The 27951-nt window shown below is 46.7% G+C and overlaps 12 protein-coding genes across 12 annotated transcripts; 5 read left to right on the forward strand and 7 right to left on the reverse strand.

Moving 5' to 3' along the window:
- Positions 1–83: 83 nt before the first annotated feature.
- On the reverse strand, positions 84–9640 carry LOC135194285 (uncharacterized). Its single transcript, XM_064219598.1, has 5 exons — positions 9057–9640; positions 4131–4464; positions 3811–4038; positions 1374–1743; positions 84–460 (listed from the first exon to the last, which is right to left on the reverse strand). The coding sequence occupies exons 1-5, from the start codon at positions 9361–9363 to the stop codon at positions 146–148; spliced, it is 1554 nt and encodes a 517-aa protein (XP_064075668.1). The 5' UTR covers positions 9364–9640; the 3' UTR covers positions 84–145.
- Positions 2449–2957, reverse strand: LOC135194373 (histone H2B). The gene has a single exon (XM_064219778.1). It carries the CDS (start codon positions 2884–2886, stop codon positions 2512–2514), a length of 375 nt encoding a protein of 124 aa, XP_064075848.1. The 5' UTR covers positions 2887–2957; the 3' UTR covers positions 2449–2511.
- On the reverse strand, positions 5497–5946 carry LOC135194369 (histone H2A). The gene has a single exon (XM_064219773.1). The coding sequence runs from the start codon at positions 5871–5873 to the stop codon at positions 5499–5501; it is 375 nt and encodes a 124-aa protein (XP_064075843.1). The 5' UTR covers positions 5874–5946; the 3' UTR covers positions 5497–5498.
- Positions 6897–7904, reverse strand: LOC135194365 (histone H1B-like). The gene has a single exon (XM_064219769.1). It carries the CDS (start codon positions 7784–7786, stop codon positions 6995–6997), a length of 792 nt encoding a protein of 263 aa, XP_064075839.1. The 5' UTR covers positions 7787–7904; the 3' UTR covers positions 6897–6994.
- Positions 9641–10185: 545 nt separating the features above from the next.
- On the reverse strand, positions 10186–10705 carry LOC135194367 (histone H3). The gene has a single exon (XM_064219771.1). It carries the CDS (start codon positions 10619–10621, stop codon positions 10211–10213), a length of 411 nt encoding a protein of 136 aa, XP_064075841.1. The 5' UTR covers positions 10622–10705; the 3' UTR covers positions 10186–10210.
- A 649-nt stretch (positions 10706–11354) lies between these two features.
- On the reverse strand, positions 11355–11863 carry LOC135194393 (histone H2B). The gene has a single exon (XM_064219803.1). The coding sequence runs from the start codon at positions 11790–11792 to the stop codon at positions 11418–11420; it is 375 nt and encodes a 124-aa protein (XP_064075873.1). The 5' UTR covers positions 11793–11863; the 3' UTR covers positions 11355–11417.
- An 874-nt stretch (positions 11864–12737) lies between these two features.
- LOC135194437 (histone H2A) lies at positions 12738–13114 on the reverse strand. The gene has a single exon (XM_064219886.1). It carries the CDS (start codon positions 13112–13114, stop codon positions 12740–12742), a length of 375 nt encoding a protein of 124 aa, XP_064075956.1. The 3' UTR covers positions 12738–12739.
- Positions 13115–13373: 259 nt separating this feature from the next.
- Positions 13374–14423, forward strand: LOC135194286 (uncharacterized). The gene is made up of 2 exons (XM_064219599.1): positions 13374–13393; positions 14141–14423. The coding sequence occupies exons 1-2, from the start codon at positions 13374–13376 to the stop codon at positions 14421–14423; spliced, it is 303 nt and encodes a 100-aa protein (XP_064075669.1).
- Positions 14424–15155: 732 nt separating this feature from the next.
- LOC135193294 (histone H4) lies at positions 15156–15577 on the forward strand. The gene has a single exon (XM_026643711.2). It carries the CDS (start codon positions 15266–15268, stop codon positions 15575–15577), a length of 312 nt encoding a protein of 103 aa, XP_026499496.1. The 5' UTR covers positions 15156–15265.
- A 1237-nt stretch (positions 15578–16814) lies between these two features.
- On the forward strand, positions 16815–17892 carry LOC113403244 (histone H1B-like). Its single transcript, XM_026643712.2, has one exon. The coding sequence runs from the start codon at positions 16815–16817 to the stop codon at positions 17607–17609; it is 795 nt and encodes a 264-aa protein (XP_026499497.1). The 3' UTR covers positions 17610–17892.
- Positions 17893–19264: 1372 nt separating this feature from the next.
- LOC135194370 (histone H2A) lies at positions 19265–19712 on the forward strand. Its single transcript, XM_064219775.1, has one exon. It carries the CDS (start codon positions 19338–19340, stop codon positions 19710–19712), a length of 375 nt encoding a protein of 124 aa, XP_064075845.1. The 5' UTR covers positions 19265–19337.
- Positions 19713–27032: 7320 nt separating this feature from the next.
- On the forward strand, positions 27033–27493 carry LOC135194375 (histone H2B). The gene has a single exon (XM_064219780.1). It carries the CDS (start codon positions 27056–27058, stop codon positions 27428–27430), a length of 375 nt encoding a protein of 124 aa, XP_064075850.1. The 5' UTR covers positions 27033–27055; the 3' UTR covers positions 27431–27493.
- The last annotated feature ends 458 nt before the right edge of the window (positions 27494–27951 follow it).

Here is a 27951-nt window from a genome sequence, read left to right on the forward strand (position 1 = left end):
AGTATTCAATGTGTATGTAGTATGTATAAACAGATCCATATGCGGCCCTGAAAAGGGCCTTTTTTATATTTAGTTTTCGCAGTATTATTTGTAAATTATTAATTTTTTTTTGTATAATTTTTCAAAATAAAACATCGAAAACATTTTAACCGCCGAAACCGTACAGAGTACGTCCCTGACGTTTCAGGGCGTACACTACGTCCATGGCGGTGACGGTCTTCCTCTTCGCGTGCTCGGTGTAGGTGACGGCGTCGCGGATTACGTTCTCGAGGAACACTTTGAGGACACCGCGAGTCTCTTCGTATATCAGACCGGATATACGTTTCACACCGCCTCTGCGTGCGAGACGACGGATGGCCGGTTTCGTGATACCTTGGATGTTATCACGGAGCACTTTCCTGTGTCGCTTCGCGCCTCCTTTCCCCAGACCCTTTCCACCTTTACCGCGACCGGTCATTTTCTTGTCTTCGGTTTGTCTTGTTTAATCTGAACGGCAAAGAAAGACGTACAGAAATCCGTCCGCTGTCGATCAGAGACGATCACTTTATGGTAGTCTCGTCGTTCTACGCTCGACTGATATATAAGCGCTCGACTAACTACACACGTATGCGTGTCGTTCGCTCCGTGTGCGAAAGAGATGGCGATATCTAAGTGCCATTAGATAGAAAGAGAAAGACTGATAGAGACAGCGTGCAGTCGAAAAAGCTATGGTAGGGATGGCGGCCGAGGGGATGGGGTAAGGGGGGAGTTCATGTATGTGTCTTGTTTATCGGGAGAATGGGGGGGGGGGGGGGGTGAGATATTTTTGTGTTCTTCAAAATTGATATCTTTGCAATAATATTTAATATTTACAATTATGCTCTTAACGATCAATATATCGTCATAAGATCGTAATAATATATGTAATCACACATACACTCACCTCTCACGTTCTCGTATTCGATTGAAATATACATATTTATTTACAATAATAGTATAAAATACACAACGTTTACGTATGTGCGTATTGATATTTCGAATTATGTGTAACGTGTTTATGATAATTTTGATATAAAAATAATTATTGTTATTTGTGAGTAGGTTTTTCGTGACGACTTTGTTACGTTTGAAACGGACGACGAAAAAAAAAAAAAAATTTTTTTTTTCTTTGTTTTTAGATATATATGCGGCCCTGAAAAGGGCCTTTTTGAATATGTTTACTTGCAGTCTATCTGCATATGATACTGCGTATATTATTATTATTTATTTTTTTCTATACGTAGAATTGTGCAAATGAGACTGCGACGACGACGACGCAGACGCAATTAGGCACGTTCTCCTCGGATCCTGCGCGCCAATTGAATATCCTTAGGCATGATCGTCACACGCTTAGCGTGGATAGCGCACAGGTTCGTGTCTTCGAAGAGACCGACGAGATAAGCTTCGCTTGCTTCCTGCAGGGCCATTACGGCGGAACTCTGGAAACGGAGATCGGTCTTGAAGTCTTGAGCGATCTCACGAACGAGACGCTGGAATGGCAGTTTGCGGATCAGAAGCTCAGTGCTCTTCTGGTAACGACGGATCTCACGAAGGGCGACCGTACCGGGTCTGTAACGATGAGGTTTCTTCACACCTCCCGTGGCAGGAGCGCTCTTGCGAGCCGCCTTGGTGGCGAGCTGCTTGCGCGGTGCCTTACCACCGGTAGATTTTCGGGCCGTCTGCTTAGTACGAGCCATCCTTGACGATGAATGAACGAACACGCACGAAACGAAAATTTATTATGACAAACTTAGAGACGTCTCTAGACACGTCCGCACGAAGGGAACGTAGTCGACGGATTAAAATTTTTGTAAAGGAACGTTAGCTTATATACGAGTTCTACTACGGCTAGAGGGACCGCCGCGATGACGATTCGATATATCCGTCTCTCTCTCTCTCTACGCTATGCACGTTCTCTCTCACGCGTTCACTGATCGATGCGAAAAATTCATGTTTGAGTTGTTGTTATTATTATTATTATTATTAGATATATTTTTAATGAATTAATATTATTATTCTTTCAGATATCATCGGCCTACGTCGAACGAGTTAAACGCAGGATATATATGATACGAGATCGAAATGAATGAGAAGATCGACGGAATCGACAGTACGGCGGCGGCTTCGAGCTTACAGCGCTACAGCTCTACAGGAAGGTAACTACGACGATCAAATATATTATATATCTCTAATTAAAATTCGATTCAAGACTAGTAAAGAAAAGAAAACTGTTTTTGTATATGTTAATAATTAGGAATCTTATCAGAGTATGTATGTGTGTATTATATATGTGTATAATTAATCGATTAAATATGTTAATAAATAAACATGTAGTATTATTGTTATTTGATGATAATAATAATAATAATAATAAACGACGGCTAAATCGTTTGAAACTTTAAATTATTGTTTATCGAAACTCTTTGTGGCCCTGAAAAGGGCCTTTTTATTATTATCTCCTTCATAAATCGTAGCGTTCTACTACGGCTTCGTTTACTTGGAGCTCGTGTACTTCGTTACGGCCTTAGTACCTTCGCTCACGGCGTGCTTGGCGAGCTCGCCGGGCAGAAGAAGCCTCACCGAAGTCTGCACCTCCCTCGAGGTGATCGTCGATCGCTTGTTGTAGTGAGCGAGACGAGAAGCCTCGGCGGCGATGCGCTCGAAGATATCGTTCACGAAAGAGTTCATGATCGACATGGCCTTACTCGAGATACCGGTGTCGGGATGTACCTGTTTCAGTACTTTGTAAATGTAGATTGCGTAGCTCTCCTTCCTCTTATGCTTCTTCTTCTTCTTGTCCGACTTGGAGATGTTCTTCTGAGCTTTGCCCGATTTCTTGGCGGCCTTTCCGCTAGTCTTAGGCGGCATGATGACGAATAAACAAATTCACAATAATGCAATCGAAACTTAATCTCGTGTGATACACGTGCGAACCGTACGGGAGCGCAAGCGAAACTGGAGAGTATCGTTTCGTACTCTCGGATTTTGTTTAAATAAGGCCCGCGCGGCACGCGTAGCGTTCGCGCATACGGTGCGGCATACAGACGCAGAACTCTATCGACCAATCAGAAACGATCGTCGCGCTTAGTACGAGAGGGGCGGAGAGTAGAGGGAGAGGGGGAGAGTGGTCCTCCGTACATTCTCAGAGCGATCAAGCGCACCGGATGAGACCCCGTAAGGGGAGGTCCAGCGAACGACCTGCTCTGCGAATGTCTGCGCACGACAGATGTCGTGGTACAGAGGGAGGGTTCGGAGACATCTTGCTGCTGCCAAATGTGTGTTGCGTATTCGTGTCTCGTTGAGATCAAGTTCCGTCGCTGGCGGTGAAGGCTGCAGATGGGTGAGGGTGGTTGGTAGAGAAGAGTGGAGAAGAAGTGGTATTCGGCATTCTGACAGGTTGTCGGTGTTCTGTGTTGTTGTGGTTTGTTTCGGCGAGTCCGGTCCGTGACCGCGTAGACTCCCACGATCCGATCAAGCGCACCGGATGAGACCCCGTTCGGGGAGGTCCAGCGAGCGACCTGCGGTCGTGGGTGAAAAAACGTAGTCTAGACGCCTCGCTCTCGGTCGGGGCCGTCAGGATAAGTCCCGCTTGGGATTTCCTTTCGGTCGGCCGCGGTGAGACGCTATTGTACAGACCGGTTCGTCGGGTACGGCTCTTTGTAGGAGCCGGGTGATTTGCCCGTTACTACGGACGGGTCGTTGAGGTCGGGTAATTCCAGTGGAAGTACCCTAGTGGCGTGTGCTGCAGACATCTCTTGGTCCTCCGTACATTCTCAGAGCGATCAAGCGCACCGGATGAGACCCCGTAAGGGGAGGTCCAGCGAACGACCTGCTCTGTGAATGTCTGCGCACGACAGATGTCGTGGTACAGAAGGAAGGTTCGGAGACATCTTGCTGCTGCCAAGTGTGTGTTTGCGTATGCGTGTCTCGTTGAGATCAAGTTCCATCGTTGGCGGTGAAGGCTGCAGATGGGTGAGGGTGGCAAGTAGAGAGAGTGGAGAAGAAGCGGTATTCGGCATTCTGACGGGTTGTCGGTGTTCTGTGTTGTTGTGGTTTGTTTCGGCGAGTCTGGTCCGTGACCGCGTAGACTCCCACGATCCGATCAAGCGCACCGGATGAGACCCCGTTCGGGGAGGTCCAGCGAGCGACCTGCGGTCGTGGGTGGAAAACGTAGTCTAGACGCCTCGCTCGCGGTCGGGGCCGTCAGGATAAGTCCCGCTTGGGATTTCCTTTCGGTCGGCCGCGGTGAGACGCTATTGTACAGACCGGTTCGTCGGGTACGGCTCTTTGTAGGAGCCGGGTGATTTGTTGGAACTGGCGCTGGTTTTGCGTCAGTGGTGTTCCTTTTGGTGAGTTGTCCTGGCGTTGTTGGCGTCGTCTTTAGGTCTGGAATGTGATCTGATGGTGTTTCAGTGCGTCCAGCTAGTGTGACACTCCTGTCCGGTTCTGCAGAATTACTCATGATTCGATCAAGCGCACCGGATGAGACCCCGTTCGGGGAGGTCCAGCGAGCGACCAGCGATCATGGGCTTTTCTGCAGGTAGGCGTCCTGGATGCAGCCGAGTCCAGTAGGATGAGTCCCCGTAGGGACTACCTCTGGTTCGATGCTCGCAAGCGAAACTGGAGAGTATCGTTTCGTACTCTCGGATTTTGTTTAAATAAGGCCCGCGCGGCACGCGTAGCGTTCGCGCATACGGTGCGGCATACAGACGCAGAACTCTATCGACCAATCAGAAACGATCGTCGCGCTTAGTACGAGAGGGGCGGAGAGTAGAGGGAGAGGGGGAGAGTGTTATTAGGTTCTCGTTTTAAAACGATACGAAAAATATTCCTCCCTCCCCTACCCCACCGACCGCATCTCTATGATCATGATTACTATACGAATAGACTTAAAGCTGAAATCATTAATATATTATTTTAAAATTTAGAATGTTTATATCATCTAATCGATTTATATGTAAATATTATTAATAACAACAAATAAAATATATCATCTCTCTATAAGACAGACAGCTCAGACAGTTATAGTTATTATGATGATTGAAAATTTTAGATCGAAATATTATTTAATAATTATCGTAAATAATAAAATAATTTTAATGTGTATATATATTCTATCGTCGTAGCGTACACTGTAATAGCAGCAGCAGCAGTAGTAGTGTTAGTGTTAGTAGTGATTCTCTACGTTCAACTAAAGAGTTCAACGAGCGTTTAAATGGTGCGTATAAAATATCGAATGACATGTAATCAACGTCGAGACGTCATAATCGTTTAGGAAACATAACATTTTTTAATGCATATCAGATATATTTTGTGGCCCTGAAAAGGGCCTTTTTATTCGTTATCACGATGAAGAACGAGTTCGTTCGTTCGATCGTTCGCATGTAACATCGCAATGTATATAATAACAAATTTGATGACTACAATAACGACGACGACGACGACGACGACCGTTCCGCAACGTCACCGCACACAAGTGTTTAAGCCTTCTTCTCGGTCTTCTTGGGCAGAAGTACGGCTTGGATGTTAGGTAGGACGCCACCTTGTGCGATAGTCACGCCCGAGAGCAACTTGTTCAGCTCCTCGTCGTTACGGATCGCCAACTGTAGATGTCTCGGTATGATCCTGGTCTTCTTGTTGTCGCGGGCGGCGTTGCCGGCCAACTCGAGTACTTCAGCGGCTAGGTATTCCATGACGGCCGCGAGATACACGGGTGCACCGGCACCGACGCGCTCTGCGTAGTTACCCTTCCTGAGGAGTCTGTGTATACGTCCGACCGGAAACTGTAGACCGGCACGGTTCGAACGCGACTTTGCCTTCCCCTTGACTTTGCCTCCTTTACCGCGACCGGACATGATTATAGAGAATTAATGAAAAATTAGCAACGCAAATATAAATATGAGAGAGCGGAACGCGTGCGTACGGCTCGGGAGCGCGGTGAACAGTAAAACGGTCGCGTTACTCCGTCCCCTTTTTATACTCGGAACGTAGTCGCGTCTATCGGTGCGGTGGTATCGAGAGAGACTCTGACTCTGTTTGATTGTATTGAAATTGTAAATTGTTAAATTTCTGTTTCTTATTAGTGTATACAGTATAGTATTAAGATTACGACGATGAATGATGTCGAGTTTCGGGAGAGTCGGGCAGTCGGGCGGGGCGGGGCGGGGCGGGTCGGGGGGTTTCGAAATGCGAATGCGAATAGAAAAATGAAGTAAAAATTGTATATATTTATTTAATTTTTTTTTTTTTTTTTTGAACAAAGAAAGAAAGAGATAAAGAAAGGAAGAGTCATAACAACGAAATAAAAAATAATATTAATAAAGTGAAATTAGTCGGGCGCGCGGGTGGTGTGTCCTTTTCGTGTTTCGCGTGCGAGCGATATATTTTGATAAAGATAAAATATAATAATAATAAACATGTACGTACGTATGTTTGTTTGTTTGTTTGTTTGTTGAATTTAATTTAATTGAAGACGTTCGAGTGTGCTGCTCCATCTCTATGATTGTAAATATTATAGATGGATAATGAGGTATGTGGATATTTTTATCATATAATATTAAATTTTTTTTATTTTTTTTTCTTTCCGTTTACGTTTTATATTTTATAAATTTAGAATTAGTTTTGGAATTGTTCATCGTATCGTTCGAAACTTTAACTCATCTTATTCGTCGTCGTCGTCGTAGATTATTACGCACGACGACGAATATATTCGTTTATTATGTGAAACTTATGTTAGCCCTGAAAAGGGCTTTTTGTCGTGCGATTTACGCGCCGCACACGCTTGCATCGTCATCGTCATCGTCACAGTCTTCGTCGTCGTCGTCGTCGTCGTCGTCGACGCGATGGGATCGGACAAATGTATGTCATCGATGATGTTGTTTTTTTTTTTTTGTTGTTGTTGTTGTTGTAGATGATGATGATGACACTTTTGAAAGATGTCATCGTTATTATCACCGCTGCGGCGGCTGCAGGCGACTTACTTTTTAGCGGCGGCGGCGGATGCTTTCTTAGCTGTCGGTTTCGACTTCGGCGTAGCGGCGGCGGCCTTCTTCGGTTTCGGGGCTTTAGGTTTCTTAGTCGGCGGTTTCGCAGTCTTCTTCGCCTTCGATGCGGCGCCCTTCGCCTTCGAAGGAGCGGCCGCCGCGACGGCCTTCTTAGCGGCTGCCGGTTTCTTTTTAGCGGCTGCAGCTTTCTTATCCTTTATCGTCGCCTTCGCCTTCGATTTGGACGGCGATGACGCCGCCGCCGCCGCACCGGACGACGCACCGCCGGCGGCCGCTTTCTTGCCCGCGGCGGCGCCCTTGCCGGCGACGGGAGCGGAGGACGTCGCCTTCTTCGACTTACCCGAAGCGGCCGAGGATGCGGCCTTGCCGCCGGACGCGCCTCCGATTCCGGCACCCGCCGGTTTCTTCGAAGCGGACGATTTCGACTCTAGTTTGAACGAACCCGATGCGCCCTTGCCCTTCGTCTGTATCAGTGCACCCGATTCGACGGCGCTCTTGAGATACTTTCTGATGAACGGAGCCAATTTCTCAGAATCGACTTTGTATTGAGCCGCGATGTATTTCTTGATCGCCTGAAGCGACGAACCGCTACGTTCCTTCAACTCTTTGATGGCGCTGTTCACCATTTCGGATGTTTTAGGATGAGTAGGTTTCGCCTTCGGTTTCTTGGCGGCGGCGCCACCGGCGGCGGCCGCGGACGCCTTCGGTTTCTTCGCAGGGGTCGCCGGTGCCGGCGCTTCGGTTGCTATAGCTGTGTCGGCCATTTTATTTTATTTTATTTAATAAACTCACTACACAATCACACGAAAGATAAATATTAATAGTTGTAGTAGCAGTTGTACCGTGGGATAACAACGTATAACGATATAAAACGTGTCTGATATCGGACGGAGATCGACGCGGCGGAGAGGTCGCTAGTGGTAAGTCGAGTCCGAGCAATACCGTAAGGAGAACCGCGATGTCGCTAGACAATTTCTCGTACGAACGCTTAAAACTTTTCACTAACAGGTATCTTTTCGAATGCGATATTTATATAATTTAAAGTAGTTTTTGACCGTTCTATAACACAAAAAGATACCTCTTGAACCTATCGATCGTTTGAAAGTCGAATTCGTAGCACAGTTCGACAACGATGTGTACGAATCGCGTTTAAATTCGTTATAGTTCTAGTCGCGTACCTAGAGCCTCGTTTAAAAGTTATTTTATTCTATTAAAATAGTTTTAAACGTTTCGTTCTATCGACATATTGAAAGCGAAGATACCTCACTGATAATGTATAAAAGCGCAACTCTTATTCGATAATTTACTAACAATTTTAGCGTGTTCCAAGTCGACGTTCGTAAAACACACTACTACGCGAGTCGATATAAGAAGCACGAGAAAATGTTGTCTGATATGTGAATACTTATCGAATAATATATAAAATATAAACTATTACGATAGATAAATAATACGTGTTTCGAAAGAGAGACCACAGTATCGTATAAATAATAAAAATAATCTACAGTAATCTAGTGTAAGAGCTACGTTTAGAGGCGAGCCTCGAGGCGTGCGAAATATTGTTGGAGGCGCGTTCGTAGCGCGTGAAGTAGAGCCGAAAGAACGACGACGACGACGACGACGAAGACGAATAATTAGTCATATATAATAACGTTTGAATTGTAAACAGAAATTTAAAATTAAATAAATTAAATTACACACTCATTCAGATGCATGGTAAAGTATATTCTACGTTAACGATCGGTCGGTATTACGTCGTAGTCGTCATCGTATCTTATCTATACGATCGTTTTACACGCTTAGAGCTCTTACTCTTATATTCGTATTATTATTAATATGTATTATGTTATTATGTTTAATAGACGTCATTGAACGATTGAAACGAGTATTCAATGTGTATGTAGTATGTATAAACAGATCCATATGCGGCCCTGAAAAGGGCCTTTTTTATATTTAGTTTTCGCAGTATTATTTGTAAATTATTAATTTTTTTTTGTATAATTTTTCAAAATAAAACATCGAAAACATTTTAACCGCCGAAACCGTACAGAGTACGTCCCTGACGTTTCAGGGCGTACACTACGTCCATGGCGGTGACGGTCTTCCTCTTCGCGTGCTCGGTGTAGGTGACGGCGTCGCGGATTACGTTCTCGAGGAACACTTTGAGGACACCGCGAGTCTCTTCGTATATCAGACCGGATATACGTTTCACACCGCCTCTGCGTGCGAGACGACGGATGGCCGGTTTCGTGATACCTTGGATGTTATCACGGAGCACTTTCCTGTGTCGCTTCGCGCCTCCTTTCCCCAGACCCTTTCCACCTTTACCGCGACCGGTCATTTTCTTGTCTTCGGTTTGTCTTGTTTAATCTGAACGGCAAAGAAAGACGTACAGAAATCCGTCCGCTGTCGATCAGAGACGATCACTTTATGGTAGTCTCGTCGTTCTACGCTCGACTGATATATAAGCGCTCGACTAACTACACACGTATGCGTGTCGTTCGCTCCGTGTGCGAAAGAGATGGCGATATCTAAGTGCCATTAGATAGAAAGAGAAAGACTGATAGAGACAGCGTGCAGTCGAAAAAGCTATGGTAGGGATGGCGGCCGAGGGGATGGGGTAAGGGGGGAGTTCATGTATGTGTCTTGTTTATCGGGAGAATGGGGGGGGGGGGGGGGTGAGATATTTTTGTGTTCTTCAAAATTGATATCTTTGCAATAATATTTAATATTTACAATTATGCTCTTAACGATCAATATATCGTCATAAGATCGTAATAATATATGTAATCACACATACACTCACCTCTCACGTTCTCGTATTCGATTGAAATATACATATTTATTTACAATAATAGTATAAAATACACAACGTTTACGTATGTGCGTATTGATATTTCGAATTATGTGTAACGTGTTTATGATAATTTTGATATAAAAATAATTATTGTTATTTGTGAGTAGGTTTTTCGTGACGACTTTGTTACGTTTGAAACGGACGACGAAAAAAAAAAAAAAATTTTTTTTTTCTTTGTTTTTAGATATATATGCGGCCCTGAAAAGGGCCTTTTTGAATATGTTTACTTGCAGTCTATCTGCATATGATACTGCGTATATTATTATTATTTATTTTTTTCTATACGTAGAATTGTGCAAATGAGACTGCGACGACGACGACGCAGACGCAATTAGGCACGTTCTCCTCGGATCCTGCGCGCCAATTGAATATCCTTAGGCATGATCGTCACACGCTTAGCGTGGATAGCGCACAGGTTCGTGTCTTCGAAGAGACCGACGAGATAAGCTTCGCTTGCTTCCTGCAGGGCCATTACGGCGGAACTCTGGAAACGGAGATCGGTCTTGAAGTCTTGAGCGATCTCACGAACGAGACGCTGGAATGGCAGTTTGCGGATCAGAAGCTCAGTGCTCTTCTGGTAACGACGGATCTCACGAAGGGCGACCGTACCGGGTCTGTAACGATGAGGTTTCTTCACACCTCCCGTGGCAGGAGCGCTCTTGCGAGCCGCCTTGGTGGCGAGCTGCTTGCGCGGTGCCTTACCACCGGTAGATTTTCGGGCCGTCTGCTTAGTACGAGCCATCCTTGACGATGAATGAACGAACACGCACGAAACGAAAATTTATTATGACAAACTTAGAGACGTCTCTAGACACGTCCGCACGAAGGGAACGTAGTCGACGGATTAAAATTTTTGTAAAGGAACGTTAGCTTATATACGAGTTCTACTACGGCTAGAGGGACCGCCGCGATGACGATTCGATATATCCGTCTCTCTCTCTCTCTACGCTATGCACGTTCTCTCTCACGCGTTCACTGATCGATGCGAAAAATTCATGTTTGAGTTGTTGTTATTATTATTATTATTATTAGATATATTTTTAATGAATTAATATTATTATTCTTTCAGATATCATCGGCCTACGTCGAACGAGTTAAACGCAGGATATATATGATACGAGATCGAAATGAATGAGAAGATCGACGGAATCGACAGTACGGCGGCGGCTTCGAGCTTACAGCGCTACAGCTCTACAGGAAGGTAACTACGACGATCAAATATATTATATATCTCTAATTAAAATTCGATTCAAGACTAGTAAAGAAAAGAAAACTGTTTTTGTATATGTTAATAATTAGGAATCTTATCAGAGTATGTATGTGTGTATTATATATGTGTATAATTAATCGATTAAATATGTTAATAAATAAACATGTAGTATTATTGTTATTTGATGATAATAATAATAATAATAATAAACGACGGCTAAATCGTTTGAAACTTTAAATTATTGTTTATCGAAACTCTTTGTGGCCCTGAAAAGGGCCTTTTTATTATTATCTCCTTCATAAATCGTAGCGTTCTACTACGGCTTCGTTTACTTGGAGCTCGTGTACTTCGTTACGGCCTTAGTACCTTCGCTCACGGCGTGCTTGGCGAGCTCGCCGGGCAGAAGAAGCCTCACCGAAGTCTGCACCTCCCTCGAGGTGATCGTCGATCGCTTGTTGTAGTGAGCGAGACGAGAAGCCTCGGCGGCGATGCGCTCGAAGATATCGTTCACGAAAGAGTTCATGATCGACATGGCCTTACTCGAGATACCGGTGTCGGGATGTACCTGTTTCAGTACTTTGTAAATGTAGATTGCGTAGCTCTCCTTCCTCTTATGCTTCTTCTTCTTCTTGTCCGACTTGGAGATGTTCTTCTGAGCTTTGCCCGATTTCTTGGCGGCCTTTCCGCTAGTCTTAGGCGGCATGATGACGAATAAACAAATTCACAATAATGCAATCGAAACTTAATCTCGTGTGATACACGTGCGAACCGTACGGGAGCGCAAGCGAAACTGGAGAGTATCGTTTCGTACTCTCGGATTTTGTTTAAATAAGGCCCGCGCGGCACGCGTAGCGTTCGCGCATACGGTGCGGCATACAGACGCAGAACTCTATCGACCAATCAGAAACGATCGTCGCGCTTAGTACGAGAGGGGCGGAGAGTAGAGGGAGAGGGGGAGAGTGTTATTAGGTTCTCGTTTTAAAACGATACGAAAAATATTCCTCCCTCCCCTACCCCACCGACCGCATCTCTATGATCATGATTACTATACGAATAGACTTAAAGCTGAAATCATTAATATATTATTTTAAAATTTAGAATGTTTATATCATCTAATCGATTTATATGTAAATATTATTAATAACAACAAATAAAATATATCATCTCTCTATAAGACAGACAGCTCAGACAGTTATAGTTATTATGATGATTGAAAATTTTAGATCGAAATATTATTTAATAATTATCGTAAATAATAAAATAATTTTAATGTGTATATATATTCTATCGTCGTAGCGTACACTGTAATAGCAGCAGCAGCAGTAGTAGTGTTAGTGTTAGTAGTGATTCTCTACGTTCAACTAAAGAGTTCAACGAGCGTTTAAATGGTGCGTATAAAATATCGAATGACATGTAATCAACGTCGAGACGTCATAATCGTTTAGGAAACATAACATTTTTTAATGCATATCAGATATATTTTGTGGCCCTGAAAAGGGCCTTTTTATTCGTTATCACGATGAAGAACGAGTTCGTTCGTTCGATCGTTCGCATGTAACATCGCAATGTATATAATAACAAATTTGATGACTACAATAACGACGACGACGACGACGACGACCGTTCCGCAACGTCACCGCACACAAGTGTTTAAGCCTTCTTCTCGGTCTTCTTGGGCAGAAGTACGGCTTGGATGTTAGGTAGGACGCCACCTTGTGCGATAGTCACGCCCGAGAGCAACTTGTTCAGCTCCTCGTCGTTACGGATCGCCAACTGTAGATGTCTCGGTATGATCCTGGTCTTCTTGTTGTCGCGGGCGGCGTTGCCGGCCAACTCGAGTACTTCAGCGGCTAGGTATTCCATGACGGCCGCGAGATACACGGGTGCACCGGCACCGACGCGCTCTGCGTAGTTACCCTTCCTGAGGAGTCTGTGTATACGTCCGACCGGAAACTGTAGACCGGCACGGTTCGAACGCGACTTTGCCTTCCCCTTGACTTTGCCTCCTTTACCGCGACCGGACATGATCTTGTCTTCGGTTTGTCTTGTTTAATCTGAACGGCAAAGAAAGACGTACAGAAATCCGTCCGCTGTCGATCAGAGACGATCACTTTATGGTAGTCTCGTCGTTCTACGCTCGACTGATATATAAGCGCTCGACTAACTACACACGTATGCGTGTCGTTCGCTCCGTGTGCGAAAGAGATGGCGATATCTAAGTGCCATTAGATAGAAAGAGAAAGACTGATAGAGACAGCGTGCAGTCGAAAAAGCTATGGTAGGGATGGCGGCCGAGGGGATGGGGTAAGGGGGGAGTTCATGTATGTGTCTTGTTTATCGGGAGAATGGGGGGGGGGGGGTGAGATATTTTTGTGTTCTTCAAAATTGATATCTTTGCAATAATATTTAATATTTACAATTATGCTCTTAACGATCAATATATCGTCATAAGATCGTAATAATATATGTAATCACACATACACTCACCTCTCACGTTCTCGTATTCGATTGAAATATACATATTTATTTACAATAATAGTATAAAATACACAACGTTTACGTATGTGCAATAATTATAATAATAATTCACAATAATGCAATCGAAACTTAATCTCGTGTGATACACGTGCGAACCGTACGGGAGCGCAAGCGAAACTGGAGAGTATCGTTTCGTACTCTCGGATTTTGTTTAAATAAGGCCCGCGCGGCACGCGTAGCGTTCGCGCATACGGTGCGGCATACAGACGCAGAACTCTATCGACCAATCAGAAACGATCGTCGCGCTTAGTACGAGAGGGGCGGAGAGTAGAGGGAGAGGGGGAGAGTGTTATTAGGTTCTCGTTTTAAAACGATACGAAAAATATTCCTCCCTCCCCTACCCCACCGACCGCATCTCTATGATCATGATTACTATACGAATAGACTTAAAGCTGAAATCATTAATATATTATTTTAAAATTTAGAATGTTTATATCATCTAATCGATTTATATGTAAATATTATTAATAACAACAAATCTCCTCGTTACATCGAGAAACCTCATCGTTACAGACCCGGTACGGTCGCCCTTCGTGAGATCCGTCGTTACCAGAAGAGCACTGAGCTTCTGATCCGCAAACTGCCATTCCAGCGTCTCGTTCGTGAGATCGCTCAAGACTTCAAGACCGATCTCCGTTTCCAGAGTTCCGCCGTAATGGCCCTGCAGGAAGCAAGCGAAGCTTATCTCGTCGGTCTCTTCGAAGACACGAACCTGTGCGCTATCCACGCTAAGCGTGTGACGATCATGCCTAAGGATATTCAATTGGCGCGCAGGATCCGAGGAGAACGTGCCTAATTGCGTCTGCGTCGTCGTCGTCGCAGTCTCATTTGCACAATTCTACGTATAGAAAAAAATAAATAATAATAATATACGCAGTATCATATGCAGATAGACTGCAAGTAAACATATTCAAAAAGGCCCTTTTCAGGGCCGCATATATATCTAAAAACAAAGAAAAAAAAATTTTTTTTTTTTTTTTCGTCGTCCGTTTCAAACGTAACAAAGTCGTCACGAAAAACCTACTCACAAATAACAATAATTATTTTTATATCAAAATTATCATAAACACGTTACACATAATTCGAAATATCAATACGCACATACGTAAACGTTGTGTATTTTATACTATTATTGTAAATAAATATGTATATTTCAATCGAATACGAGAACGTGAGAGGTGAGTGTATGTGTGATTACATATATTATTACGATCTTATGACGATATATTGATCGTTAAGAGCATAATTGTAAATATTAAATATTATTGCAAAGATATCAATTTTGAAGAACACAAAAATATCTCACCCCCCCCCCCCATTCTCCCGATAAACAAGACACATACATGAACTCCCCCCTTACCCCATCCCCTCGGCCGCCATCCCTACCATAGCTTTTTCGACTGCACGCTGTCTCTCTCAGTCTTTCTCTTTCTATCTAATGGCACTTAGATATCGCCATCTCTTTCGCACACGGAGCGAACGCACGCATACGTGTGTAGTTAGTCGAGCGCTTATATATCAGTCGAGCGTAGAACGACGAGACTACCATAAAGTGATCGTCTCTGATCGACAGCGGACGGATTTCTGTACGTCTTTCTTTGCCGTTCAGATTAAACAAGACAAACCGAAGACAAGAAAATGACCGGTCGCGGTAAAGGTGGAAAGGGTCTGGGGAAAGGAGGCGCGAAGCGACACAGGAAAGTGCTCCGTGATAACATCCAAGGTATCACGAAACCGGCCATCCGTCGTCTCGCACGCAGAGGCGGTGTGAAACGTATATCCGGTCTGATATACGAAGAGACTCGCGGTGTCCTCAAAGTGTTCCTCGAGAACGTAATCCGCGACGCCGTCACCTACACCGAGCACGCGAAGAGGAAGACCGTCACCGCCATGGACGTAGTGTACGCCCTGAAACGTCAGGGACGTACTCTGTACGGTTTCGGCGGTTAAAATGTTTTCGATGTTTTTTTTTTGTAATTAAATCAAAAATTTACAAATACAATACTGCGAAAACTAAATATAAAAAAGGCCCTTTTCAGGGCCGCATATGGATCTGTTTATATATACAAAAATGCTCGTTTCAATCGATCAATGACGTCTTTTCATAATATATATAATACAATACAATGAGTAAGAAAATTGTTATTAAATGAAATATAATATAAATAAACGATTATTGTTCATTATAATTATTAGTATATACAACGGATACGTTCGTATCTCATCGTTAACATAGAATAGACTCTACCATGTATCTCAATGAGTGCGTACAATCGATGCAAATATATTTATATTTACAATACGAATGTATAGATATGAAAAATTATATACTTTAAATGTTTTTATATATGATAAAACGTCCACGTCCACGTCGACGTCGTTCTCTCGGCTCTACTTCACGCGCTACGAACGCGCCGCGAACCTTATATCATACGCCGCGAAGAAGCTCGGCGTCACGTAAATGTACACGGTTACTGTAGATTATTTTTATTGTTTAAACTATCTTTCGAAACTCTTATTAATTATCTATCGTAATAGATTATATATTAATATTATTCGATACGAATTCGCATATCAGACTACGTTTTCTCGTGCTTCGTATGCCGACTCGCATAGTAGCGTGTTTTACGAACGTCGACTTGCAACACGCTAAAATTGTTAGTAAATTATCGAATAAGAGTTGCGCTTTTATACATTATCAGTGAGGTATCTTCGCTTTCAATCTGTCGTTAGAACGAAACGTTTAAAACGATTTTAATAGAATAAAATAACTTTTAAACGAGGCTCGAGGTACGCGTCTAGAACTATAACGAATTTAAACGCGATTCGTACTCATCTTCGTCGAACTATGCTACGAATTCGGCTTTCGAACGATCGATAGGTTCAAGAGGTATCTTTTTATGTAATAGAACGTTCAAAAAATACTTTACATTATATAAATATCGTATTCGAAATGATACCTGTTAGTGAAAAGTTTTAAGCGTTCGTACGAGAAATTGTCTAGCGACATCGCGGTTCTCCTTACGGTATTGCTCGGACTCCACTTACCACTAGCGACCTCTCCGCCGCGTCGACACTCTCTATCTCTCTCTCTCGTTTAGTTTATTGAACGTAATATACATACGTATATCGTGCATCACGTTTATTAGTTTTTGTGAATTGAGTTAATATAAAAAATAAAATAAAAATGGCCGACACAGCTGTAGCGACCGAAGCCCCAGCACCGGCGACCCCTGCGAAGAAACCGAAGGCGTCCGCGGCCGCCGCCGGTGGCGCCGCCGCGAAGAAACCTAAGGCGAAACCGACTCATCCTAAAACATCGGAAATGGTGAACAGCGCCATCAAAGAGTTGAAGGAACGTAGCGGTTCTTCGCTTCAGGCGATCAAGAAATACATCGCGGCTCAATACAAAGTCGATTCTGAGAAATTGGCACCGTTCATTAGAAAGTATCTCAAGAGCGCCGTCGAATCGGGCGCACTCATACAGACGAAGGGCAAGGGCGCATCGGGTTCGTTCAAACTAGAGTCGAAATCGTCCGCTTCGAAGAAACCGGCGGGTGCCGGAGTCGGAGGCGCGTCCGGCGGCAAGGCCGCATCTTCGGCCGCTTCGGGTAAGTCGAAAAAGGCGGCTTCTTCCGCTCCAGTCGGCGGCAAGGGCGGCGCCGCGGGCAAGAAAGCGGCCGCCGGCGGTGCGTCCTCCGGTGCGGCGGCGGCGGCGGCGTCGTCGCCGTCCAAATCGAAAGCGAAGGCGACGATAAAGGATAAAAAAGCTGCAGCCGCTAAAAAGAAACCGGCACCCGCTAAGAAGGCCGTCGCGGCGGCCGCTCCTTCGAAGGCGAAGGGCGCCGCATCGAAGGCGAAGAAGACCGCGAAACCGCCGACTAAGAAACCTAAAGCGCCGAAACCTAAGAAGGCCGCCGCCGCTACGCCGAAGTCGAAACCGGCAGCCAAGAAGGCCGCCTCAGCCGCCGCTAAAAAGTAAGCCGCATGCAGCCGCCGCAGCGGTGATAATAACGATGACATCTTTCAAAAGTATCATCAAAAAAAAAAAACCAAAACAAAAACAACAACACCAACATCATCGACGACATACATTCGTCCAATCCGATCGCTTCGACGAAGACGAATAAGACGACGGCGACGAACACTGTGACGATGACGATGCAAGCGTGTGCGGCGCGTAAATCGCACGACAAAAAGCCCTTTTCAGGGCTAACATAAGTTTCATAATAAACGAATATATTCGTCGTCGTGCGTTAATTTTTCTTTTTTACAATGCTACGACGACGAATAAAATGAGTTAAAGTTTCGAACGATACGACGAATAATTTCTAAATTTATAAAAAGCGTAGGTATATCGGAATATATTACAAAAATATATATATACACACACATATATAATAAAGAAATAATAATAATAAAATTATACGAAAGTATCCACATACCTTTATCATAGAGAGAATAGCACAATTTTATTTCTTTTCTTTTTTTTTTTTTTTTCTTTTTTTTTTCATTTCAGAAACATACAAACAAAACAAAAAAAAAAAAAAAAAAACAAACATACATACATACATACATACAAACAAACAAACAAACTGACTGACCTACCGATCTTTGTCATTATCGCACACGAAACACTAAAAGGACACGCGACCCGCGCGCCCGACTAATTTCACTTTAATAATATTATTTTTTATTTCATTCCTTCCTTTCTTTATTACAAAAAAAATAATATATATATATATAATTTTTACTTCATTTTTCTATTCGCATTCGAATTCCGACACCCCCCGTCCCGCCCCGCCCGACTGCCCGACTCTCCCGAAACTCGACATCATTCATCGTCGTAATCTTAATACTATACTGTATACACTAATAAGAAACAGAAATTTAACAATTTACAATTTCAATACAATCAAACAGAGTCAGAGTCTCTCTCGATACCACCGCACCGATTGACGTGACTACGTCTCGAGTATATAAAAAGCTGACGGACTACCTTGAGTGTTTTCCTTCGTATCGCCACGGACTCGCCGTGGTACATACGTAACGTCGACCTACATAAAGACTTCGACATCGATTCGATCGCGAAACATCTGAAAATACTCTCCACGGCGTATTTTGAGAGAGCCAAACAACACAGCAATCCGCTGATAGCACAAGCATGTCAGTACACCTCCCTAAGAGGTAATCTACCCAACAGACTCAGGCGACCTATGCACGTCCTGAACGACAACGACGATAGCTTCACTATCGCAAACGCACCACTAGTAGTAGGGAAAACCAGCACACTACACAACTCACACTCACAGCGTTTCCGCCGGCGGAAACGAGGACCCAGATTAGCGACGTCACGGAGACGGCCGTGACGTCAGTAAATTCATTCAGTGCTTAAATTCACACCCCACCGACTACGTTCTGAGCCGAGGTGCGATCTCATAGGAGACACCCTCAGGACGAACGTCATTTTCGAGCCCAAAAGGGTTCACCTCAAGGCAGAGTCTTAGCACTCGCCCCAACGTTCGGTGACGCTGTAAAGGCCAGTAGGGCCAACAGCAATACACAACCACAGATACAAAAAAAAAAAAAAAAAAAAAACCTTGAGTGTTTTACTGTTCACCGCGCTCTCGAGCCGTACGCACGCGTACCGCTCTCTCTCTCTCTCATATTTATATTTGCGTTGCTAATTTTTCATTAATTCTCTATAATCATGTCCGGTCGCGGTAAAGGAGGCAAAGTCAAGGGGAAGGCAAAGTCGCGTTCGAACCGTGCCGGTCTACAGTTTCCGGTAGGACGTATACACAGACTGCTCAGGAAGGGTAACTACGCAGAGCGCGTCGGTGCCGGTGCACCCGTGTATCTCGCGGCCGTCATGGAATACCTAGCCGCTGAAGTACTCGAGTTGGCCGGCAACGCCGCCCGCGACAACAAGAAGACCAGGATCATACCGAGACATCTACAGTTGGCGATCCGTAACGACGAGGAGCTGAACAAGTTACTCTCGGGCGTGACTATCGCACAAGGTGGAGTCCTACCTAACATCCAAGCCGTACTTCTACCCAAGAAGACCGAGAAGAAGGCTTAAACACACCGCGTGTAGTGTGACGATGAGACACGGTCGTCGTCGACGTCGTCGTCGTCATCGTCGAATTTATAAAATTTTGATGACGATACATGCGAACGATCGTACGACCTCGTTCTTCATCGTGTTGTGACGATTAAAAAGGCCCTTTTCAGGGCCACAAAATATATCTTATATACATAGAAAAATGTTAAGTTTCCTAAGCGATTATGACGTCTTTATTCTAATATTATTAGATATTTTACAACACACACACTGCTACTGCTACTATTAAACGCGCGATCATACAACTCCGACGACGATATAATAGATATGAAATGAAATTATTTTATTATATATTTATTTATTTACGATAATTATTACTAATTACTAATATTTCGATTCATATGAATCGAATCATTCATAATAATAATGTAACAACAACAGTAGTAGTCGTCTATATAGAGACATGATATATATATATATATATATATATATATATATATATATATATAATATTATTTATGGTTAGTAATAAATAATATTTGTCTATAATTATTATATTATTATTATTATTTTTTTTTTTTTTTGTGGTTATTTATTATATTTTCTAATAACGAGCGACTCGTATACCAATCGGAACGACTCTGATGATCGGGGGTGATGAGGCAGGGGAGTGCGAGGTACCGAATAACACACAAACTTACCTCCTCCCCTCCCCGCCCCTCCCCCTCTCGTACTAAGCGCGACGATCGTTTCTGATTGGTCGATAGAGTTCTGCGTCTGTATGCCGCACCGTATGCGCGAACGCTACGCGTGCCGCGCGGGCCTTATTTAAACAAAATCCGAGAGTTCGAAGCGGTATGTCAGTCTTGGTTTAGCAGCCGAGCAGTGCACTACACTACTCAGCTCTGACCCGAGACTTTTTCCTGTAATAACAGTGTGCCTTGGCGCGCTGCTTGTTACAACCGCGTTAATTCGCGGCGGAATACCAAATCATACCGAGCTTTCGCTCAGTACATAGTTAGCCGTTGCTCGCTAACGACCCCTCACGGGATCCGCAGCATGAGCCGGCCGACTAGCGCTGAGCCCAAATCTGGACCTGTAATGGGTCCAGAGGAGGACTCAGACGTAGCAATCTTCAGACGAGAATTTCGCAGGACGCACTCCAGGTCGCCAACGACGAGCGAAAGGAGAGACCGGTCGCGGTCACACCATCGCGTCGTCCGACCGGTCACCGGCCCCCACCACTCGCCGTCCCTGCAGGTGGACCTCTCCCGAGGTCGCAGCCAGCAGTCGAGCAGCGAGGACGAGAGCGGGAGCACCGCAGCGCCGCCCACTACAACCCCGGACATGCCAACACGTAGCGTTGTTGTGCAAGTCAAGCCAGCGCCGGAACATCTGGCAAGTATGCGTGTAACGCAACCCAAACCCACCTGCTCTCTTTCTGTGCACAGCATGGAGATCGACGTGCAACCCAACGCGCTCAGGAGGAGCCACTCCACGTCGTCCGAAGAGGACGCCACGGAGCTGAAGAGAAGGTGTCCAGAGGCAAGACCCATGGACTACGCCAGTGCGCTCCGCGCAAAGGCGCAGGTCCAAGAAAAGGAGCCCGCCACCAGGCCAGTGAAGGCCACCGCTACAGCAAGCGTAGAGAAGCCTACCGCCAAAAATCCGGCTGCAAAAAAGCCGAGATACCCACCACTCGTGGTGGAGAGTCTCCCGAATTGGGCACACCACTTCCGTGTGCTCAAGCAAAAACTCGGACGACCCCCGAGCGCACGCCCATACCAAAAAGGAGTGCGTTTCTCGCCAACCTCCGAGGAGGAGTACCGCATCATACAGCGGTACCTCACAACATTAGAAAGAGAGGAGAACGTCTCATGGTTCTCCTACTCATTACCGGCTGAAAAGAGCCTGAAAGTAGCCATCAGAGGGCTACCATACAACACCACGGCCGAAGAGGTCGAAGAAGAGCTGCGCGAACTAGGGTTCGAACCAGAAGTGGTCAAGCAGATCCAGGCCAGGAAAGGCCGCCCAGGGTGCATGTATTTCACCCAATTGAAGAAAACCCCTGGACTGACGCCGGCGATATACGAAGTAACGGAGTTGCTGTGTATGACCGGCATCAAGATAGATGCATGGCGAGGGAAGAAAGGCCCCGCACAATGCCATAGATGCCAGCAGTTCAGACACTCGTCTCACTGCTGCCACCGACCGCCAGCATGCGTCCGATGCGGAGGTGAACACCTCGCAAAGGATTGCGAGCGGAAAAGGGAGGACCCACCGACGTGTGCCAACTGCGGAGGCGCACACACGGCCAACAACACGGCCTGCCCGGTCTACAAAAGGGAGGCCAAACACCGCAGAGCGGGCACCATCGCCCTATCCGCGCCAGCAAAGAAGACTGCGGACGCAGTCTCACCACCTGCACCCGCACCCGCACCTGCACCTGCACCAGAGCCAGCGACCTCGCTCATGGCTCCAGCGAACGCTCCCACAGCTCGAAACTCGAGCACCGGGAAGAAGAAACGACGCCCCAAAAAGAAGAGCAAGGCAAACAAACCTGCTCCGGAGAGCAAGCCCAGTGCGACCACAAAAGTCGCACCTGCGCCTGCACCCACACCTGCACCGGCGCCAGCGCCGGCACATAAACCAGCTGCCACCACCGCGACACACACGCGGTCGAAAGCAACAACCACTGGCAAAGATAAAGAAGTTATCAAAACCGCCATCACAATTCTGCAAGGGGTACTTAGCGCCCTGCTAGAAGACCGTGACCCAGTGCCTGTAATATTACAGGGCATCACCCTCCTGCTCAACCGCAATGAATAACAAACTCCGTGTTATTCACTGGAATGCCAACGGGCTCAGAAACAAGCAACTGCTGTTTCAAACCCTCCTGCAAGAGCAGGACATAGACGTGGCTCTCATATCAGAGACCCACGCCACAGACTCGGATCGACTGAAGTTTGCAAACTACCACACATACCGCAAGGATGAACGCTCGGATGTGAGCAACCAGCCCTTTAGAGGCCTCGCGGTACTTGTCAAGAGGAGAATTGTACACACGCCTATCCAGACTACATCGCTAGGGACGATGTACGCCTTGGGCATCGAAGTGTGCACTGGAGGGACAGCCCTACGCCTCTTCGCCTGCTACAAAGCTCCCAAAGCAAGAATGGATCCTGCAGACATCCGATCATTGCTGGACTCACCAACTCCAACAATCATCGCAGGAGATCTGAACTGCAAGCACACCTCATGGAACTCGACCACCAACACTACGGATGGCAGACGACTCTGCCAAGACGCCGAAAAGAACGGATACACAGTCAGCGGTCCAGAGACCCCGACTCACTACCCGTTCCGATCAATCCTAACACCCGACGTGCTAGACATAGCCGTCCACAGGGGGCTCACACAGAGACTCTCGCAGGAAGTCTTGGCGGACGACATGGGGTCCGACCACCAACCGGTTCTCCTAACACTGCAAGCAACCCTAGCTGCAGCCAGACGACCACCTCGCCGGTGCACCGACTGGACTACCTACAGGGAACATCTGGAGGAGAACACGAGGATGAAACCAGCAACGAACGCAGAGGAGATAGAAGACCTCGCCTTAGACGTCAGAGACACCCTGCGTCACGCCTACGAGGCAGCGACGCACACACAGGAGGTATCACACCGATACCACACCCTACCTGGCCATATAAGGAAGCTTCTATCAAGGAAGAGAGAGCTACGCAAGCTGTGGCAGCGAACCCGCTGCCCCACGCTAAAGCGACAACTCAACCGCCTCAACGATCGAGCCACAGAGTCAGTAAGCGACCACCGATCCCGAACATGGGAGAGCACCATCGAGACTGCAGCAGACGACATGAAGTCACTTCATCGACTCAACCGCAACCTCACCAACTCGAGTGAACCTAGACGTCCACTCCGAGCGAACGATGGAACTCTACGATACCAGACAGCGGATCGCGCTGAGATCTTTGCAGCCACGCTAGAGCAGCAGTTCACACCGAACCCTGCTCGCTACCAGGCACACAGCACAGCAGTCGAAGAACAAGTTCGAGAATACCTGGCAGAACCACTGTCCCCCACCGATGACCCCATAGTCATCACACCGGGACAAGTACTACGGATGACAAGGCGTGCGAACCCACGTAAGGCCCCGGGGTGCGACGGAATCACAAACTCCGCCCTCCGCCACCTACCACCGCGTAGCATAGCCGCGATCACGCGGCTATTTAACGGAATACTCCGCACGGGCCACTTTCCATCTACGTGGAAGCAAGGCCGAGTCATCATGATACCGAAGCCCGGTAAAAACACACTTTTACCGGAGAGCTACAGGCCCATCACACTTCTGCCTACCATCTCGAAAATGTTCGAGAGATTGCTGCTTCAGCACCTACGACCACACATCGAACCTCGGCCGGAACAATTTGGCTTTCGAGCTGGACATTCGACCACGCACCAAATAGCGAGAATACTGCACTACGCCGCAGTGGCACTGAACAAGAGGGAGTTCCCAGTGGCAGTATTCCTCGATATGGAGAAAGCCTTTGACCGAGTATGGCACGAAGGGCTGCTATACAAGCTGGCTCTTCGACCATCCATGCCGAAGCGAATCGTACACATCATAGCGTCATTCCTGGAGAACCGACGCTTCCAAGTCGATGTTGAAGGAGCTCTGTCCACAGAGCGACGGATCACCGCCGGTGTCCCACAGGGAAGCTGCCTATCTCCGGTATGCTATTCCTGCTACACTGACGACATCCCACTGATGGACGGAGCCGTCCTGGCCCTATACGCCGATGACGCGGCGTACATCACCACCTCTATCAAAAGGAAGCAAGCTGCAATACTGATGCAGCTCATGCTATATCAACTTCCCGACTGGTTAGCCAAATGGCGGCTAACCGTCAACGTCGAGAAGACACAGGCGATCGTCTTAGGAAGAGCATCCAACCTACCATCTCCCCTCCGGCTATTCGGAAAGGAGATCCAATGGTCTGACAGGGTCAAGTACCTTGGAGTGACCATCGACCGAAGGATGAATATGAATCATCACGTCGCGAATGTGATCAACTTGGCGCGTGCTACACGTGTCAAACTATATCCAGTGCTGAAATCGCGCCTCCCTCTGCGCGTCAAACTCGGGATCTACAAGCAATACGTGAGATCACGCCTCACGTATGCCGCTCCAGCATGGTACGCACTCACTGGCCCTGCCTCGCGAAAGAAGCTGCAAGCGCAGCAATCTCTCACACTGCGGGCCATCACGAATGCACCACGCTACGTACGGAACACAACAATTGCGAGAGATCTCAAAGTCGAAACCGTCGAGGAATTTACCAGACGCCTAGCCACGAAGATGTTCATGCGTGCCGACCAGTCGGACCACACCCACATCAAGGATATGGCACCGCAGCACGCACGGCCACCTGACGGATGGGCGTACCCGAGAGAGCTCATCAACGATGACGCCCTCAGCGAGAGCCGACCATCGCGTCGCCTCCCGCCCGCTCCTCGACAGAACGTCGACCCAGCTGACACCACGACACACCAGCCCGGAAACAACGACGTCCGCTAACGATGCATCGAACCAGAGGTAGTCCCTACGGGGACTCATCCTACTGGACTCGGCTGCATCCAGGACGCCTACCTGCAGAAAAGCCCATGATCGCTGGTCGCTCGCTGGACCTCCCCGAACGGGGTCTCATCCGGTGCGCTTGATCGAATCATGAGTAATTCTGCAGAACCGGACAGGAGTGTCACACTAGCTGGACGCACTGAAACACCATCAGATCACATTCCAGACCTAAAGACGACGCCAACAACGCCAGGACAACTCACCAAAAGGAACACCACTGACGCAAAACCAGCGCCAGTTCCAACAAATCACCCGGCTCCTACAAAGAGCCGTACCCGACGAACCGGTCTGTACAATAGCGTCTCACCGCGGCCGACCGAAAGGAAATCCCAAGCGGGACTTATCCTGACGGCCCCGACCGCGAGCGAGGCGTCTAGACTACGTTTTCCACCCACGACCGCAGGTCGCTCGCTGGACCTCCCCGAACGGGGTCTCATCCGGTGCGCTTGATCGGATCGTGGGAGTCTACGCGGTCACGGACCAGACTCGCCGAAACAAACCACAACAACACAGAACACCGACAACCCGTCAGAATGCCGAATACCGCTTCTTCTCCACTCTCTCTACTTGCCACCCTCACCCATCTGCAGCCTTCACCGCCAACGATGGAACTTGATCTCAACGAGACACGCATACGCAAACACACACTTGGCAGCAGCAAGATGTCTCCGAACCTTCCTTCTGTACCACGACATCTGTCGTGCGCAGACATTCACAGAGCAGGTCGTTCGCTGGACCTCCCCTTACGGGGTCTCATCCGGTGCGCTTGATCGCTCTGAGAATGTACGGAGGACCAAGAGATGTCTGCAGCACACGCCACTAGGGTACTTCCACTGGAATTACCCGACCTCAACGACCCGTCCGTAGTAACGGGCAAATCACCCGGCTCCTACAAAGAGCCGTACCCGACGAACCGGTCTGTACAATAGCGTCTCACCGCGGCCGACCGAAAGGAAATCCCAAGCGGGACTTATCCTGACGGCCCCGACCGAGAGCGAGGCGTCTAGACTACGTTTTTTCACCCACGACCGCAGGTCGCTCGCTGGACCTCCCCGAACGGGGTCTCATCCGGTGCGCTTGATCGGATCGTGGGAGTCTACGCGGTCACGGACCGGACTCGCCGAAACAAACCACAACAACACAGAACACCGACAACCTGTCAGAATGCCGAATACCACTTCTTCTCCACTCTTCTCTACCAACCACCCTCACCCATCTGCAGCCTTCACCGCCAGCGACGGAACATGATCTCAACGAGACACGAATACGCAACACACATTTGGCAGCAGCAAGATGTCTCCGAACCCTCCCTCTGTACCACGACATCTGTCGTGCGCAGACATTCGCAGAGCAGGTCGTTCGCTGGACCTCCCCTTACGGGGTCTCATCCGGTGCGCTTGATCGCTCTGAGAATGTACGGAGGACCAAGAGATGTCTGCAGCATACGCCACTAGGGTACTTCCATGGAATTACCCGACCCCAACGACCCGTCCGTAGAAACGGACGGCGAACAGGATACCGCAGTAGATAGGGCACGGCCCTAGGAACTGCCATCACCATTCCCCATTACCAAGGGGGTGCGTGAAATACTACGATCGATCGAAGCGGTACTCTCCAGTTTCGCTTGCGCTCCCGTACGGTGCGCACGTGTATCACACGAGATTAACTTTCGATTGCATTATTGTGAATTTGTTTATTCGTCATCATGCCGCCTAAGACTAGCGGAAAGGCCGCCAAGAAATCGGGCAAAGCTCAGAAGAACATCTCCAAGTCGGACAAGAAGAAGAAGAAGCATAAGAGGAAGGAGAGCTACGCCATCTACATTTACAAAGTACTGAAACAGGTACATCCCGACACCGGTATCTCGAGTAAGGCCATGTCGATCATGAACTCTTTCGTGAACGATATCTTCGAGCGCATCGCCGCCGAGGCTTCTCGTCTCGCTCACTACAACAAGCGATCGACGATCACCTCGAGGGAGGTGCAGACTTCGGTGAGGCTTCTTCTGCCCGGCGAGCTCGCCAAGCACGCCGTGAGCGAAGGTACTAAGGCCGTAACGAAGTACACGAGCTCCAAGTAAACGAAGCCGTAGTAGAACGCTACGATTTATGAAGGAGATAATAATAAAAAGGCCCTTTTCAGGGCCACAAAGAGTTTCGATAAACAATAATTTAAAGTTTCAAACGATTTAGCCGTCGTTTATTATTATTATTATTATCAAATAACAATAATAATACATGTTTATTTATTAACATATTTAATCGATTAATTATATACATATATAATACACACATACATACTCTGATAAGATTCCTAATTATTAACATATACAAAAACAGTTTTTTTTTCTTTACTAGTCTTGAATCGAATTTTAATTAGAGATATATAATATATTTGATCGTCGTAGTTACCTTCCTGTAGAGCTGTAGCGCTGTAAGCTCGAAGCCGCCGCCGTACTGTCGATTCCGTCGATCTTCTCATTCATTTCGATCTCGTATCATATATATCCTGCGTTTAACTCGTTCGACGTAGGCCGATGATATCTGAAAGAATAATAATATTAATTCATTAAAAATATATCTAATAATAATAATAATAACA

Source organism: Vanessa tameamea, chromosome 29 (assembly GCF_037043105.1).
Source record: "Vanessa tameamea isolate UH-Manoa-2023 chromosome 29, ilVanTame1 primary haplotype, whole genome shotgun sequence".
Lineage (NCBI taxonomy): Eukaryota > Metazoa > Arthropoda > Insecta > Lepidoptera > Nymphalidae > Vanessa > Vanessa tameamea.

Coding starts and splice junctions, on each gene's coding strand:
- LOC135194285 (XM_064219598.1), bottom strand. CDS start 9,363: ATGACCGGTCGCGGTAAAGGTGGAAAGGGTCTGGGGAAAGGAGGCGCG. Junction 4,039..4,130: donor CCCGAACGGGGTCTCATCCG/GTGCGCTTGATC, acceptor ACAACCCGTCAG/AATGCCGAATACCGCTTCTT. Junction 461..1,373: donor CGAACCTGTGCGCTATCCAC/GCTAAGCGTGTG, acceptor ACCGAAGACAAG/AAAATGACCGGTCGCGGTAA.
- LOC135194369 (XM_064219773.1), bottom strand. CDS start 5,873: ATGTCCGGTCGCGGTAAAGGAGGCAAAGTCAAGGGGAAGGCAAAGTCG.
- LOC135194367 (XM_064219771.1), bottom strand. CDS start 10,621: ATGGCTCGTACTAAGCAGACGGCCCGAAAATCTACCGGTGGTAAGGCA.
- LOC135194286 (XM_064219599.1), top strand. CDS start 13,374: ATGGCGGCCGAGGGGATGGG. Junction 13,394..14,140: donor ATGGCGGCCGAGGGGATGGG/GTAAGGGGGGAG, acceptor TCATCGTTACAG/ACCCGGTACGGTCGCCCTTC.
- LOC135194437 (XM_064219886.1), bottom strand. CDS start 13,114: ATGTCCGGTCGCGGTAAAGGAGGCAAAGTCAAGGGGAAGGCAAAGTCG.
- LOC135194373 (XM_064219778.1), bottom strand. CDS start 2,886: ATGCCGCCTAAGACTAGCGGAAAGGCCGCCAAGAAATCGGGCAAAGCT.
- LOC113403244 (XM_026643712.2), top strand. CDS start 16,815: ATGGCCGACACAGCTGTAGCGACCGAAGCCCCAGCACCGGCGACCCCT.
- LOC135194365 (XM_064219769.1), bottom strand. CDS start 7,786: ATGGCCGACACAGCTATAGCAACCGAAGCGCCGGCACCGGCGACCCCT.
- LOC135193294 (XM_026643711.2), top strand. CDS start 15,266: ATGACCGGTCGCGGTAAAGGTGGAAAGGGTCTGGGGAAAGGAGGCGCG.
- LOC135194370 (XM_064219775.1), top strand. CDS start 19,338: ATGTCCGGTCGCGGTAAAGGAGGCAAAGTCAAGGGGAAGGCAAAGTCG.
- LOC135194393 (XM_064219803.1), bottom strand. CDS start 11,792: ATGCCGCCTAAGACTAGCGGAAAGGCCGCCAAGAAATCGGGCAAAGCT.
- LOC135194375 (XM_064219780.1), top strand. CDS start 27,056: ATGCCGCCTAAGACTAGCGGAAAGGCCGCCAAGAAATCGGGCAAAGCT.